The 17,968-nt window shown below is 34.0% G+C and overlaps 1 protein-coding gene across 1 annotated transcript in view; it reads right to left on the reverse strand.

The window, feature by feature from the left end:
- The window catches only part of FCHO2 (FCH domain only 2), a gene marked incomplete at its 5' end in the record, with an annotated part of 43,503 nt that extends 26,106 nt beyond the window's left edge, over positions 1–17,397 (reverse strand). The window contains 7 exons of the mRNA XM_009582375.1: positions 312–336; positions 755–769; positions 1,350–1,528; positions 4,067–4,121; positions 11,792–11,816; positions 16,132–16,204; positions 17,353–17,397. Of these exons, the coding sequence (XP_009580670.1) occupies positions 312–336; positions 755–769; positions 1,350–1,528; positions 4,067–4,121; positions 11,792–11,816; positions 16,132–16,204; positions 17,353–17,397 (417 nt within the window). The remainder of the gene's footprint in view (positions 1–311; positions 337–754; positions 770–1,349; positions 1,529–4,066; positions 4,122–11,791; positions 11,817–16,131; positions 16,205–17,352) is intronic.
- Positions 17,398–17,968: the final 571 nt, after the last annotated feature.

Raw genomic sequence — 17,968 nt, forward strand, 5'->3', positions numbered from 1 at the left:
GTGGAAGGGTTTTAAGAACTTGCACAGGAGTCTTTTCCATGGGGATGCCCCCTTTGGCTCTTGGATGTGTTCCTCATCACTGTCACAGACAGTCTCATCTGTTTCCCAGAACAGGGAACAGCTGAGTACATAGAAAAAGAAGAGGTATCTAGAACTGACAAGAGAAATATTTTTTTCCTATTTAAAAGACAGATACTTAAGAAGTTTATTTCTTCAACAATTAAAAAAAAAAAAAAAATCTATTTTCATGGTATGTTAAAAAACTAGCATAAATAGACTAAAAGTTAAGGATTCACACTATTCACACTTACTGGATGAATTGCGATTCATTTGTGCCTGAAACAGGAAAAAAAAAAAAAAAAAGGAATAAATTCTTCTACCAGCTGTCAAATAAAACGCTTAATGGTCCCAGAGTTCTTATTGCCACCCAACTTTCTATGAGATACTTTGCTTTCAACGCCAGGCAAAACATTCTGAGCTTGCAGAAAACCAGACCATGAGCCAGGACAGAGCAACCAGTGCACACCACTGCCACACCAGTAAGAAAAGGCAGGAATGAGCACTGTAGAGCTGACAAAGGGAGCAGTATTACTAAATCCCTTTACAGGCTGGGGCAGTAAAATTAAACAGCTTATATATCACATGGAATATATGAAAAGAAACATTCCTAAGGTTTTCCCAGTAACTCCCCTCACATACTACACTTACTTGGTTTTAATCTAAAAATGCGAATAAAAAGGCATTCTGTACTTACAGGACTGTGTCTCTGCTTTCAAAATATGGGGGAGAAAAGAGAAAAATCATCATTATTATTTTAAGATGTTATGCACAATATTTTCCTTAAAATCAGAGCCATTCTTATTCTGATCTGAATATTATACTCGCATACTTTAATACTATTTATTTGTAGTATCATCTCATGGTATAAAGAATCATTCTGTGGATTGGCAGAATACATCAATAAAACTGCACTGTAAATGTTATGTGTATCCATGTTATATGATGTTTTAAAGGTTTGTATATTATCGAATACTAACTAGTAAGCTATGTTGAAAGCCATGCTCAGCTAACTCCACAATGTATTCAAATGTCTCATGGTGGCAACTGCAGAAAGACAAGGACTGATCACTTCCAGGACTCAAAGGAAAGTTAAAATCTGAGAAGGGAGAATTACTTAATGTTACACTGCAATAAAGTGTACCAAAGATGACCTAGTCCACAAGAAAAAAAAGAATCATTGAACTTGAACCTAGAATAAATTCTGAACAGTAAAATTTATGTTTACACTAAAGATTCTTTACCACTTTTCTCTTCTACACGTTAAAAATACAAGGAACAAAATAACTTACAGATATTGCTGGAGAAAGAGTGATGTTCCCTATAGATACTTTTAATTCATCCAAGGAAGGCATGGTATATTGAGAGCTATTATTTGGCTGGACAGGTTTTATTTCTACATGGAACCTCCTGGGTTCATCATCTTCAGAGTCAGAATCACTGGAAGAATAGAAATGGTTCTCTCTGGTATGTTTTTCTCAGTTAAGGTGGAAATACTTCAAATTCATCTGCTTAATCCACTTCATAATTACGCTCTACAAAATGCTCATATTAAGTGAACACCACAGATAAACAATGCTGTCTAACCTCTTTGTGCACTTATACAGACACTTCAAATATATCCACTGTCCAAAATTCACAACTCAGAGTTAAAATCTAGTTTTTATATTCCATTTGTCTTCATAATGGCATTTTGTTCGGAAAGGCCCTATGTCATATAACCGAACAACTGCATATTTGAAGGCATCAGGATAAATTAAAGACTCTACAACAGCAACACTTCTGCATGTTAAATTTATGATTTGTAAGACACAACCAGGGATTCTAACACACATATGAAACATGTAGAAATCCTTTTAAACCACATGAAGGAAAGCCCTAGCGTTTTTATTTAGCAGTGAAATGCCCATGGGACCTGTACCAAGCATTAACAGCAGGGGAAGCAGCGGCAGCGGCAGCCACCATTACTTGCCTCTTTTGCAGAGGGGCACTGAAAATTTTGCAAGAAAGGATGCCAGTACACAGAAGGCTGCAGAGTAAACTGAACAATGTCAGCTGCTTAAAGCACTGTTATCCTTGGCGAAAAAGGAATCACAATGACAACTCAGCCCTCAAAATAAGCAAAATATACAGATGAATTTAGCCTTGGTTCTTTATGTGCACAGGAGCTGCAGTGAACACAAGCTCTGATAGGCCTATGCTAAGTCTTAAAAGATGTATTTGTTTTGACAAGAAAGAATTTGAAAATTTTCCTCTACTTAAACATAAAAGTTTTGTACTACCCATGGGGAGCATATATTCTATACATTGCTTCTGTTATTTTCACTTAAAAATACGCCAGCGATTTGAATTAAATTTCTTCAAACTATTCCCTGACAAAGATTAAAACCTGAACCCTAAAGACATTCCAAATCCATTTCAACTGAAAGAATCCCTGAGTCATGGTGAGGACAAAGTCAAATGTCTTCATCTTACAGCCTCTCTGTCCCCCAAAATGGATCATATCTAGAAAAGGAAGTTTTAAAGAAAAATCGTTTTTCATTTCATCAAAAGATCTCGTCTTGAAAGTTATCACTGAGTTTCAAGATTAATTTCCTACAAATCAGGCAGCTCTTGTAAAGTGCTTTTCTAACATTTAAGACTGGACTTATTAAGACTGACTGCCATTATGGCAAAATAATGTCCTCCAACAAATCATCTCAAGAGCTCCCATCAACAGAATAAATATTCATTCTTGGAGGCTAAGGGAGGAAAGGAGGAAGGGAACTGATGACTTCCTGAATCTGGCCAACATTTTCAGAAGCTGAAATAGTACCTTGCTGACAGGGATTGCAAATCATTGAGCTTTTTCACTGAGTGTATGGCCTTTTCTATTGTTTCACAACAAAAAGGATAATGTAGAAAAGGATGCCCAGATGAATCATTTACAAAGCATGAATGTTGTTCACTCCTCTCTCCCTTTCATAAGTATATGCAAGGCATGAAATAATGCCTCTCAGAACTGGATAAAAGTCTTTCACTTTTATATCAGTTTTGTAAATAGGAGATAACACACACTGCTTTTATCGTTACGGGAATCTTCACTGGGGGGCAACAGAGGCGTATTCTGCAAAGTTGAGGAAAACAGAGAAGCTATGATGATGGACTGGCCCATTTTAAGGTGCTGTTAACTGCTTAAAAGTTTTCACAATTTAAGGTAATTGTAAAGTTTAAGTTTACCTTTTATCTGTAGTACCCAGAGAATTCAGTGAATACATTTCCAAAAATGAGCTATCTTGCTAACATATTAGGCTTGCTTAGGTCTACAGCAATTATTCCCAGCTCTTAAGTAGAGCTTCCCTCTGTTTCTGATGGGAGGAAAAAAGAGGACAAGAATTTTTTCCTTCAAAGGAAAAGCAGAGAAAAATCACGAGCCTACATATAAAAAATGATTCATAACAAAAATCTATTCCGCATATCAAAGCTATTATTAAAAAGACAATAAAAGCTAGAAGCACCAACTAGAAATGGCATGTGGTGTAATCACTTCATTAAGTAACAGAAATTCTATTTCTAGACTGCTGGAGCTCCCAATCTTTTTAATGGCTTTATAAAAAAGTGGGAGAGTGCAGGCATAGAACAGATAACCACTCTGCATGCTTAAAAAAGTTTACAAACTGTACTTTACAAACTTTCTGAGAGCTTTTCAAGGAGAAAGATCTGCATGGTCACCTTAAAGCTTTTGTTCAGGCTTTTTTTTTGTCTTTCTTTGTTTTTTTACTGTCAGACAAAAAACATCCTCTTAAAGTTGCCAAGGTAATCTGATCTAATCTTTAACATTTGCACACACACAAAATCTAGACAAAATCTTGTACATTTTGCAAAAGCTATGAACATAAGAATACAAGGTTGCAACATGAGCATGAATGTCATTCATCTTCCTTTAGTTAACGCTTTAATCAGTACTTCCTCTCTGCAAAGAATTGTAATAACATCAAATAACTTGGCACAGTAATACTGAAAAGGATATCCTGTGTTGCTTCTGGTTTAATGCTGTATCCTTCATCATCTACATCAGGAATGTTCTAAAAACAACAACAAAAATTACGATATTGTCAAGTACCTAAAAAACCATTTGTTCTTACATCAGACTGAATTTTATATCATTGACAAACTAAAATTTGATTATGACAGCTCATGAAAGTCATTTTTATTCACCATTAATTATTACAGTTGTCTCAAGTTATGATCTGTAGTTCAGAAGTAGCATGACAAGATATCTCAGGAACAGAATACAACAAAACAACCTCCAAGTTTCCTACATAAACTGGCAAGTTTAAATGCATCTGCTTTTACTGGTACTCTATCAAAAAGGTCAGAAACGAACAGAAGCATTTTAGCTTTACTATTGAGTGTTAAATAAGTTCTCTCGGCCCCAAATATTTTCCCAATTTCTGCTGCTAATTCTCTCAGCTAAGTCACTGGAGGCTCTGATGGTGCAGGAGCAAAACCTTTCCTAAGTACTAGTCAGTATTTTAATATGTGAGTAAAAGCATTCCAAGTTACACAGGTTGCAACTTCCTTTCCCCCCTTGAAGAGACAGCAAGCCTGCACTGTTGCTTCAGCAAAGAATATCCACATTAATTAAAAGGCATGGATGAAACTTAAATACAAGTGCTCAAAATCAGGTTCCAAAGCTTTTCTTTACACATCTCCAGCACCACCCTGGATTTTCAGACTTGTTCCATTTTTCAGTTCTTGCAGGCAATTAAATATAAATTAGAAGAGAATTATGTTAAAATAATTCAGAACGCTTAGCTAAGCACTTAGTTTCGTAAAAAAGTTTTGGGGCAGAGAGAAATAAGTCTCTAATATAATAATCTAAATTTTAAAGATGTGCAAAAAGCCACACTCATATGTATTATATATAAAGGGATAAACTTGGGTACACAGATACTTTCCCCATTCAGAACAAAAAAGCCCACTCATTACTTTGTATGCATGGTTAGTTTACGTGAACTGCTCAGATGCCTCAGTAAGTTTATCACAAAAAACCACAACCCAAGTGCCTTCAAAATGTAGTGATTTCACCAGTTATAAATTTATTATTAAAATGACAAGATTCATATAAAAAAGTGATGTATTCTAGTGTACCAATCAGTTTATTCTACCAGAAAGTAGGTACTGGGAGGCAGTTTGACTAATAGAGACATATACAATATGGCCAACATATACCTTGCTGTTATAAGTCATGAGTTATAACAAAATTATTTACACTGGAAACTTCAAGTGAACTAGCAAGAAACCACTTGACTTCACTGAAAATTTAAAAGCCAAATTTAAAGAGGTATTCACTTTGAATAGCTTTTGAATTATAGAGGAAGATAAACATAAAATTGTAGCTGTCCCTCTATTCCTTTTACAGATATCACAAATAGGACTTCTGATATCTTAGTAATGATTGATTATACTCTGTACAGCTCTCTAAATCTAGCACTTCTGAATTAAATGGAATGAATTTAAACACAGATCAAACTTTCTGCTAAGAAGAGAGAGAAACACAATCCAGTATAGGAGATGTAATACTGCACCCAATTAAATAGCGCATCAAACTAAGGCCAAAAAATAATCTTTAAGCTCCAACCTTAAAATATGGAACATATAGATGTAATTTCTTGTAAGATTTGGACTTTACTGCTATTTGGTTAAAAAAAAAGGAAGAAAAAGAACCGAACAAAAAAAAAAGTAGTAAGAGTAGGATCACACGGTCCAGTACCTTAGCTCTACTTGCTCAAATCAGGGTTCTTAGCTACGCTTGACCTCAGGCCGACCTTGTTTATGTACCAAAAAACACTAATGAAACTTGACATCAAAGTAAACAGAACAAAAACATATAGCTAGAGGGTAGGTACATTTTCCTACCATACCACAACTTCTAAATTCTGAAATTATTTTAGTTGTCATTCTAGGCAATTTTCAATAGATCAGGATCATTCATGGTTAAGATGAATTGAAAACCAACAAAAATCTTTAAATATACAACATTTAGTTTTCTTCCAGCTGGGCCATATATGTAAAGGATATTATTACCGGGCACACACAGCATGCACAACATAGCTGACAAATCTGACTATTTTGATATAAAATTGTGAAAGAACTTAGTTTGCAGAAGTTACATTCATTGCATTATTTTTAATTTACTGAGTAATCTCTAGCATAAAGTAAATCCTAAGAAAGCACTGAAATCTTAAAGTTCTTGAAGTATTAAATTTCTTTGTGAATGTTTTCATGTTAATTATTTCTGATCTTGCAAAGATATTTGAATGATCTATTCCTCAGCAATGGCACTTTACCATGTAGCCTGTATTCATAACTTCAGACAAAAAGTCCAAGTCGATGCGTACATAACAGAGATGGATGCTTTACAGCTTAAGTTCTGAACACAGGAACTGAAAAATTCCTTGCTTCTTTTTCAGCAGGCCTACATTACCATGTTTTTCTAACACTGTGGAGAAAACTTAACTTATACTTCTTTTTTTTCCTATTTCTAAAATTTAGATACATGTAATTTAAAACATCTGACTCTACACAGTGTATATAGAGTAAGAAATCATCTCATCCACTTCGTATTTCCAGCTTTGTCAATGATTCAGATTGTTCTTGTACCAATTTATGATCATTCTTAAAACACCACCTTCTTTCATTAATGAGAAACTGAATTTATATTTTTGTGTAAACCAATAGAAGAAAAGTGTGGAAGAGATACTTAATGTACCTTTGTATTAACAAAGACAAATCGTGTCACATACAAGCAAAACGGTACCTCAAAATCTTACTTACAAATTAAGTAGTAACTTCAAAATATTGTTTTCAATATTTTGAATGGTTGAACAGGTGAATGGTTCTGCTTTCTGAAACATCAGAATTTTATTTACTGATCTATATTTTGTAACAGTGGTAGAGGACACAGCATTTTGAGAGAGGTACATATTCATGAATCTGATGTTAATGAAGCCATTTACATTTACTTGACTAATTCTTACTCCGTTCTCCACACTCCTACAGTTACAGAACTATACCCTGTGTTGTGGATAGCAATGCGTCTTTTAAGTATTAGGCACACAATACAGACAGACCTGATTTGCCTACCATGCTGATCAGAGGAAAAAAATACAACCTTCATGTATACATGTGTCATTTTTGAACTTCAACACAGAGAAAGAAAATCTTTGCAAACTTTGGGTTTCTGCAAGAAGTAGTTATTAATATGATGGTGATAAAGGTCTGGTCTAGCCCCCTACCCAAACACATTATTTGTAGACTTTGCAGTAAGAAAAAGCTCAATATGGATGTGAATTGAACTCTGTGGAAGTAACTGGAAAGGTGGACTTCCTTGGAAGAAGGTTTCACATTCTCAGATGTCTATTAAGCAATTAAACATATATTTTCCCTGTGTTTGTAGATGTAATACAACACATTACTAATTAAGGTATTATATAGTCTTAAATGTACATTAAAAATTCAGGGCTTATAACTCTGTCTTTGCATTAGTACGTTCTATGAACTTTCTGGGGTGAATAATTTTTTAAAGAAATAAAATATAAGAACATAATAAATAACAAAGTAAAACTGCCTATACAAAAAGCATGAGGAATACGCATTCTATTGCCAAAACTTATTTTTTGAGTTTCGGTGAATACTTTGTCTCAGTTTTCTTGCTCTGTCCTATTTGTCATCCAAAAGCAATGGAAGAAGCCACACCACTACTGTGTCATTAGTTCCTCTGGGCTATATACAAAGGACAAGAGAGGAACATGTGGAGCATATTGCAGTCTAGCTACTTCATTTGGCCCTTCCTCAGCAATGTTAGCACTGCTTACAGGTTGGTCATCGGTCAAGAAGCAAAGAACCTTCACTACACTTCAGCTTGATTTCCGTCTATTTTCTCTTCTCCTGGGATATTTACAGTGGTTATGAGAGCTCCTTATCAAGTTTTCCTCAGGGTATGCTTCAAGATACTGCGCAGCTGAACAGCTCACTCTTTCTTTTTCTGCCAGATGAACTTTCTACCATTTTACTGAACTGGACTGACTTCCTATAATCCAGATGAGGACCAAAGTGAACTCAACGTAAGCAGCTGAAGCTCATGGCCTGGAACAAGAGAAAAAAGAGCCTCTCCACTTTTGATATATTTGAGATGCAAATTTTACTTAGGTATATCCTCAAGTTAAGCAGAGGTATTACATATTATCCGCCTGCTCTCCTTAGGGTGCCTATTAACTCAAAAGAAGTGGAAGAAGAGAGTAACCAGTCAGTTTCTTCCATTGCCAGAGATGCAGAAAAAAAATGCAGGTATTCAAAGTGCCCGTCTTGTGCTGTGACTACAGAGCCTCATACCCTGTATCAATGGCAGTTATTCAAAATATGCTAGAACTAAACATTACAAAATACAAATAAAGAAAAACATTTGAATTTCACAAAATATAAGGCTACGTTTGTGTTCTACTAATTAGAGTTCGATGGTTCCAAATTCAATCAGTCCCCAGCAATAAAAATGGTGTATAATTCTGTACAACCGTAATTATGCTACACTCATATGTAAGGAGGTTAATGAAAAGTTTTGGATGTGTTGATATATTTGTTTGCATTCCAGTTTCCTATGAAAAAAAGTTTCAGTATTATGTTCTGTGCATCTGTGGCTCTGTTCTTAATTACTTTTGAACTTACTGGACATTTTCAAATGGATTTGACAGACAGAACAGAGGACTCAAAGATAATTACATTACTACAGTCTTCATGAAAATAGGCAGTCAAGTAGAAGAAGGATATCTGCAAGTATCCCAACCAAAGGAAGGGTTGCAATCCAAGTTTAGATCTTACTGGACACAAGTGGAACCTTGTAAATGCTTCCCCAAAAGAAAAGTTTCTACTTTTCTGCTAAGAGCTCGTATCTTCCTATAGACCATTCCTAGAGTCATGGCAAACCCATGGGAAACAAGACAATTAGTTCTACCTTTAGAAAAACTTCCTAGGTAATAAACAGATACAGAGCCAGACGTCAGTTGCTATCTCTTTCTAGTGTACACACAGTTAACTTTCTGCTTTTCTTAATTATCAAGAATTAGCTTAATAGAAGTTACATGTGTAGCCTGACATATAACAACACAGGAATTTTAAATCTCATGACATACTGTCATCTATATTTAAACAGAAACTGCTTATTGAATTGGTCAACCTTTTTAACAAATACCAGTTCTCAATTCACAGCTGCCTTCCTACTCATGATCAGATAAAAACCTCTTACAGCAGTTGCAAAAAATTATTGATAGGAATTGAATTTATTCAAATGCATCACATTTTCCAATATATTTAATCTGGCAGCTACAAAAAGAATGAGCACAAGCGGATGGCTTGCCACAGGTAAATTTGTGAACTTCCATTTTGGTACAAAAGACATTTTTTAGAACCATCTCACTGTCTTGTTTTCTGGAAACAGAGAATACAAGTTCAAACATACTGCGCTATACATTTTGGACTAGTGAGAAGGCCCTAATGGTATTGACTACACACTGTACGTTCAAAGATCCATAATATCATGGTAGATAAAGTATTGAAGTCAGTTTTTACTGGATCCTTAACTTCTAAAATCTCAATATATTTACCTCAGTGCTTATAGTTATAAATAATTGTAGAGTGGTTCTCTCTTACATTTCTTTCACACTATTAAAATTCTTGACAAATAAACAAAAGCCACCTTTTAAAAAAAGATCATGTTAATAATATAAAAGCCAGACAGAGATTTTCTGAGTGACCTAAGCTGGCCAAAATCGTAATTGGGACACCTTAAATGAGTTGAATTTTCTGAGGGCTGGTCCTCAGTATTTTCTAGCAATCAAACACAAATGATAATTGCTTTCAGTTTTTTTTTTTTGCAGTAATACTTTTCCAAGTTCAATTTCTTGAAATGTGTAATTTATTGCAAAGATTCATACAAAACAAACCCTCATAGAGATAACAATATAGATGGCTATGACTATTTAGATCAAGTTTGAAGAATTAAACAGAAAGAAAATCTTAAAGTAAAAGACAAGAAAAATGAAATACAGTTGAAATGGGACTTTCCAGAAAAGGACACCAACCTTAAAATATAAAAGCACTCTGGGGTGCTTGTTTGTAAGGGGTGAAATGAATCCCATTTATGGTGTGCTGCATCATTTTTCATGAGAATGACAGTAATGGCTTCTGCTACTAAAGCATTCTACCATTCAGAATAACACTGTTGCTTGTAAAAAGCAAGAAGAAACGATAGACCAAATTTTAAATTGCAAATGCAGTCATCAAATGTTGGGCATTAAAAAAAAAAAAAAAAGAGAATGCCACAGAAGTATCAGTTTTGTTGTTAGACACTATGAAAGTTAGGGTTTTTTTTAACCAAATATAAATTACATCTAGACAGAACAATTAACTTTAATGATCATATGGTGTGCCTCATGCAGCCAGAATGAATGTCAGACACATTTACAGTTGAATTTTTTAAACTAATTATTTTTAAAAAATGTAGAGACCAAAATAAGCAAAGAAGAAAATAAACACTGCAAGTCAAATCCAGTTGTAGTTCACTCCAGTGACTCAACCGAACTGTCAAAAGATATTATTTCCATGAAAAGCCTGATAATTATAGGGATAATTCTGAAGTTACTTTACTTTAAATGTACCCAAGAAAAGAAATTTGCTCTAAATCTAGATGACTTTGCACAGGATAAACCAACTGTTTCGATGATGCTTACAAGGCTGTTCTTACACATATAGTTCTATTATGTGGCAAAACTTACTTTTCTGTATTTAGAAGAATGGTTCTACTAAATTTTTTTTAAACCAAGTTTCTCAAAAGAAGTCTTAATATTAGGTACTAAAACTCCCAGATATTAAATGCAAAGAAGAAAATCCACAAAATAGGTGAACCTGGAAATTTAAATTGTTTAATACAACTGGCATCTAAATAAATGACTCAAAAAACAAATCAGTCTATAGAAAATCACTTAAATTACTCTGTAAATTATTCCCTACCATAGCTATAGGGAGCTGCAATCTCTGTTACATATAATTCAAGACAACATACATGTTTAAACAAAAAGAAAAGGCTCAATTAAGGAAATAAAGAAGCATTAACATACCAATTTAATTTGCAACTGTCACTTATTTGAATTTAATAAATAAAATTGTAAGATGTATCAGAGATCGTACTGACAGCAAGGCCATTAATAAAGTGCATCTAGAGATACTGCATTTAAAGCCGTATTTTAAAAAGTATATTCCTACACTCTATTGCCAGTGATAAAGCAGAACCCCACCGATATTAGAAAGATTTCTCAAAGAAAACAGTAGTAAGCAGAGGAATATGATGATGCAAAGTTGGGTTCACAATAAACTGAACCTTTTTCATACTTAGAATCTGTTAGTCAAGCAATTTGAACTATTAACTTGAAAAATAAAGTAGCAAATACTTGTAGTAAAAACACTTTGTTTAAAACCTAGCATTATTAGGAAATACAAATGTATTACTGACATATATTTGTATATAATGCTAACGACTATGTATTGAGCAAAATTAACACTTCAACTATGTTACCAAAATATTAAATCCTCTATCAGACAAATAACGCATTGCAGGGACTGTATATAAATTAAGTTTCATCAGACCGTAGTGCTTGACAATATTAGAATATGCATTTGTTTTGGAAATATGTCTACTTACAACTGAGTCTGCATCTGGACACTCCCTATCAAAAAAAAAAAAGAAAATACACAATTATAAAATGTACAAATTATTTTATTCATGCAGTTCTGATACTTCCTTTAATATTTTCAATTAATTTGAAATATTGCATTTGATCCTTTCGGCTCTCAGACTCTGTTAAAATTTTCACTACAAATAATCCACATTCAACTGAATGAGATTTAAATAAAAGCTGAAAGTTTATGCTCAAAACACCACAGAAGAAAAACTCAAAAGAAATGCTGAAAAAGCAAACTTGCATCATAGTGGAAAAAATAAAAAAAAAATTAAAAAAAAAATCAAGGGAAGCCAGGAGTACCACGCTGTATTCTGGATGGATATACTTTAAGACTCAGGTCTCTGTGGTTGATGTGCACAATAAGTAGAAGTCACCAATCCTAATGAAATAGTCCACATGCAATTGCAAAACATTTTGGACAATAACCAGTTCCCAAAGAGATTAAGACTATTCTTAGAGGAATTCAGAGCTTCCTTCTTTTGGAATTTCACTCTTAGTTCATGTTTGTCAAGCACAGTTGCAGTCAAGCACTAGAAGATGCTGGAAAAAATAACAGAGTACCCTCCTAATAAGCACTTTTAAAAAAAAAAAGTCATCAGCAGAAAGGCAGTCATTGCAAGCATATTATTCACAAGTGTTACATTTTTCCACTATAACTTCGATTTAAGCAGTAGTACTTAAAAAAAATGAATGACACCGATTCTCTCTCATGTCTGCAAAAAGCAGAAACAATTGCATTTACAAAATGTGGGAATACTCGAGCAGCATACAAGTCCTCTCTAATTTCCATCCTGACAAATAAAGCTGTAAGTGCCAGTGTAACTGAACAACGGTGTTTTTATATAATCAAACTGAACATCCTAAACATGCACTTATAGAAAAGAAGAGGAAAAAAAAAATCAAATTTATTGCAATCTAAATCATCTTTTCTGAAAGACTAAACAGGTTAAATGTAAAAACTACAACGTCTTTAAAAACAGGTATGAAAACTTCCTAACATGGAAGCTTTAATATGAAATGCAGTACAGCCTGTTAAGGAATTGACAGTGAGATGAAGGATCCTGTCCCTCTGAAAGGCCTCACACAAAAGAAAACATATGTGACCAAGTTTGTAATTGGTTTAAGTCTTAACTCCCTCTGCTGGCTAAACTGAATTCATAGCAATAGAAAGAGCTATTTTAAAAGCTATTTTACAGCTCAAAGAGACAAAGTACTAGACTTCTGTCAAGAGATATAACAAACAGGTTTTCTGATCTGTGGTTTTAAAAAGTGTCTGTACTCAAACTAGACAGGTTGAAGTCCTCAAAAGTTAAGAAATGTGAAAGATGTGAGGCAAACTACAAAGAAAGTAATTCAGCCCATAATGAAGATTTTCAAAATTAGTGAGCTAGTAGATCTCAAAAAGTAACGGCAGATTTGGTATCATTCAGAGGAGCACCAACAGCGCCTCCCAGAATTCGTTCTCAAGATACAAAGGAAAACTCAATAGTTTGCAAATGCCGGTGAAGTGGAAAATGAGGACATCAGGTTTTAGACAGACATGCTAGACTAGATGTATGATCTTTCTTTTAAGAGTGAAGAACTAGGTCATGATTCTAGTATAAGGTAACATTTCAGCAAATGGCGATTCTGTAAGGGAATTTAAGGATTGTAAATAAAAACTAAAACAACCAAATCATGCAAAGCAGTGGTTAGAAAAAGAAGTGAAATCCTTGACTAATTAGAGCAATATGTAATAGAATACACTGTGTATGGTGTTTCCCTGTACAAAATCATTACTAGACACAACATCCAGTTTAGGTGTCAACACTTTAAAAACTGTATTGATAAACTGAAAAGCCTACAAACCATTGAAGTTTTTCTAGATGTGGAAAGCCTGCCCTACACAAACGACACAAGTTTACAGCCTAATTTAACATGAGATTAAGAAAAGACTTGACCTCTATGTGCAGAGAAGTTTCTGATGATACAGATTTTTATATGTACAGCCTATAGCAGGATCATCAGCTGAAGATGAAACCAGACAAAATTTAGACTATCAATAAATTTTTTTAAAGAGTTCATACATAACTATTAGAATATTTTACTTAAGCATGTAATGAATCCTCTGTTATTTATTTGTGATGTTCTAGTTTATTTAGAAGCTATGGATTAATGCAAGAATCTCTGTAAAAGCCTATGGCATGAGTTACATAGGCAGTAAATATCATGCCATCATACTTCTTTCTTTCTGACTTCAGGATCTATTCATTTTTGTATTGTGTGTAAATATAGAAACAAATAAAATAATATAAATCAAATTTCAGTCCAACTTGTTGAAAGCCAGGCAAATTCTTTTCTCATTTCAGAGTAGCTGAGCTGATTTATATTTTCTAATGACATCATTGTGCCATGAAAAACAAAATTTTTTCGAGAAAGATACGCTGATATTATCTTTCAGTGTTACATAAAATGTGTTTGGGAAAAAGCAGCTTTTAGAAAAGTATTCAGATACTACAATGGATAAGCATACAAAGGTGGAAAGTGTTTCACATAGTATAGAAGCCAGTTTTCAGCCCTCAGTGCCTAAGAAAATTTTCTTTCTGTTACAGGTTAAAGAAAAACATGATCTCTGAGTAAGGATACATTGAGTCATACACCTGGGAAGAGTTAATTTGGAGCTTCCAGGCCTTTACTGGCTCCAGAAAACTACTATTAAGAGCCCTAAATCTTTGTTGGGGCCAGGTTACATTTCATCACCTGCCAAAGAATGGATGGAGGGACATGCCTGGTTTGCAAGGAGGCTTATAACATACATGACATGAGACTAGCTTGAGTAATAGCCCATGTGGTGGCAAAATAATTATTTTGTTGGACAAGAAAAGCTGAGAGCTACAGAATTCAATCACACAACAGTACCCAATACTATCAAAATTACTACTTTGCAATTAAGTAAATGCAAGACACAAAAGGCAAATGATCGAATATACTTTTTTGCTGCTATTTGATACTGCAACAGTTTTGCATCACAAAAAAAAAGTGTAGTAAATAAACTTTCAGAGAGAATGGATTACTTTTTAAAAGGGCACTAAAGCTGTTTAAGACACAAATATCAAATATTCACAATATTTTAATTTTAATTCATATTTTAAACTAAACCTTCATCAGAAAAAAATAATTCTTTGTAACAAAATAGTATTCTCAGATTACTGCTGACCGAAATCACTATATACAACACTTCTCTCACCATTTACTCCAGCTTAATAAAGTACAGAAGGGTGGGGGGGGAAGACTAAATTACAGAAAGAACAGAAATATAGAGCAATGACTTAAAAACCCAATACCTTGGAGCCCTAAATGCATCATGACAGAGAGAAGAAAAAGCATGGTTTAGAAGTGTATCACTATTAAAATTAAACACCAAAAGAAAAATAGCTATAAGGCACTTTGTATGTGCAAATAATTAGCACCTGCAGTTCTTAGGTCATTAATTTTTCAGCATTATATTAAAAACTAAGGCTGGTAAAATATTTTTTAAAAGTAATTTTAAAAAATATGTATGCAGGTGTTGCCTCAGGGAATATTTCTATATTGCTGAATTTGTCAAATTGTAAGCTATTTTCTGTTAAATCAAACATTTCTATTGAGAAAACACATCTAGAAGTTACGAAAAAAATACATTGGAATATAGTGATCCTAACTACTAATACGTAGACTGCAACGACTCCATCTAAGAACTTGTATTCAAACTCACTTTCTGGAGAGTTTTAACTCCTGGGAGACAGAGCATATGCAATGAATATGGCAAAGGGTATAGCTGGGACATCAGTGATGAGTTAGAATGATGGTCTTTCAGAAATGAGTGTGCACATGATGTAGTGAAAAAGCATTCAAAGATTTTTCTGTCCTTCTGATACTGTACACAGAAGTTTTTCTAATAAAAGAATAACTGAAGCTTCAATTCTGCAAACACAGGCATCCAATACTTTTTCCATGTACAGAGCTGTTGTTTCATTAGGACTACACATGAGAATCACATTATCTATAATGTTCAAATGTAGAACAAGGGAGAACTACTTATCTATGCATAGGAAAGAATAAACCATGAGTAGACTACTATGAATACATTTACTTTATTTCCTTAAAATCCTTAGTTACAAAAATCTTAAATAGCTGTGATGTTTTCATATTCATACCATTCCTCTAAACTTCTGTTATAAACCCACTTTTTTGTTAAACATCTAATAAATAACTAACGTTTATCCCCATACTTTTACTAATTTTCATACAAGACAAAGCTTCAAGATGGAAATATACTTACACAGACTCAGTATCTTTTTCTTTTTTCATTATTCCTGATAAACCAAAAGGCTTCCTCTTCCGTGGTTTTATCCCTACGGAACAAACACTTTTCATTTAAAGATCAAAGAGGTAAGTACATATTTAATAACGTTAAATTGTTAAATGGGTGCATACCAATGCCAATACATTTTAAATGCTGCCACAAGTGATACAAAAATCTAGCAGTGGAGATAAGTATGGAGCAAACTAAGGGAACATTATCCCTATTTGTTGTTAAGTAACAGACAAACCAAAAAATTAAATTAAAATATGGTTCAACACATTAATAACGTAAGTCCTTATAAAACTGATTTGCATTGTACATCCAACTCTCCAAACTGGGTATGCAGACTGTCACTTTTTTTAACAGAAAATGAGCGTGTAGCCAGTTTTGAGGAAAGGGACTCTGCTCGCAGAAGTTCAACAGGAGCTATTGCTCCGGCTGATGCTGAATAACCAATGCACTTGGATCAGAAACTGAACCCTGCCTCTCCCAGCTACTGCAGTTCAACACCCTGTTGTTATTTCCCTGCATGTTCCTGGTAGCTGCAAGCCCCTGTCTCTCCTAAGAAGTAGCATCTTGGTCCTGTAAAAAACAGAGACCGTCTCTTGGCTTTCCAGCTGATGTTGAGATCATGATTTCCCAGTGCTGTAGCCACTGGGCTCTCACTGAGTCTGGAACCATGCCTCCCCTCTGTCGTTTTTTCCCCACTTTTAGCACTGGATACGTATAGCTATAGGACAGAAAAAGAGTTTGCTTATGCAAATAAAGCAGTTCTTAACCACTTAAAACAATCCCCTAAGCAAAATAAGCTATGCCAACAAAAAAGACTTTGTGACCATAATATTGCATTAGGCTTGGTATAACTAATATTGTACAATGGAAAGAGCCTGGGCCATATTTTGACACTTGTAAATTGAGTTACAACACAGTCATAAGTGAACCAAATCCAAAACTCTGCAAAGTCAGGATGTTAGCCAAAGTATATTTATAAGAAACAACATTCTCTGACCTTTGTGCAGTAGGCTTATAAAGTATCATCGGTCTTACTTTTGTTGAAGCTTCTTTCTCAAAAGGAAAACTGGTTTTTAAATCTACTGGAGTACTTTGAAGCTATACACACTGAATACCCTTCACTCCACAGTTTCAGGTCCTTATCCACTGCATTCTTACATAAATAACTATGCTACAACATCTCACCTTCAACTGCACTGGATGTGTTACATTCTTCAAATTCAATAGGACCTTAAAGAAATGACAATGAAGATAAACGTTAGGTCAAATTTAATCTAAGATGTTTTAATGACTATTAATATTTCGTGAAAATACTAGATAAACTAATTATAAATTTAGGTGGTCACTGAAAAGCACCATTACTCTGCCAATGGTCAAACAGATTGCAAAATCATACATGTACAGCAAATCATTAAATATTTTCACTCTTTCATACTGAAAAATTAAAATATTAGTGCACATTGTTTAAATACAATTCAATTGCCTATGTTATTACAATCACATGAAACATCTCTAATTGGTGTTCTCATTCAAAATTGCATCTATAATACAGTAGCAGTGTAAAGTTTTCAATTTACCTTCTTTTAATGAACAAGAGCTATATAAAGAAAAATTGAAAGGGAAAAAAGCACAGCTATAGCCCTCATTTTGAGATTCACGCTTTCGCTAACTCTGTATTGTTAGTTCTTCTGTTTCCTCTTCATAGCCAATTACCTAGACAGTTAAAAGTGGCATGCAGATTCTTAAACATAGCAATAAAGAAGATAAAAAACTTTAAAAAAATCATCACAACTAAACAGGA

This window comes from Fulmarus glacialis, unplaced genomic scaffold, assembly GCF_000690835.1.
Source record: "Fulmarus glacialis isolate BGI_N327 unplaced genomic scaffold, ASM69083v1 scaffold11397, whole genome shotgun sequence".
In the NCBI taxonomy this organism is placed as follows: Eukaryota; Metazoa; Chordata; class Aves; order Procellariiformes; family Procellariidae; genus Fulmarus; species Fulmarus glacialis.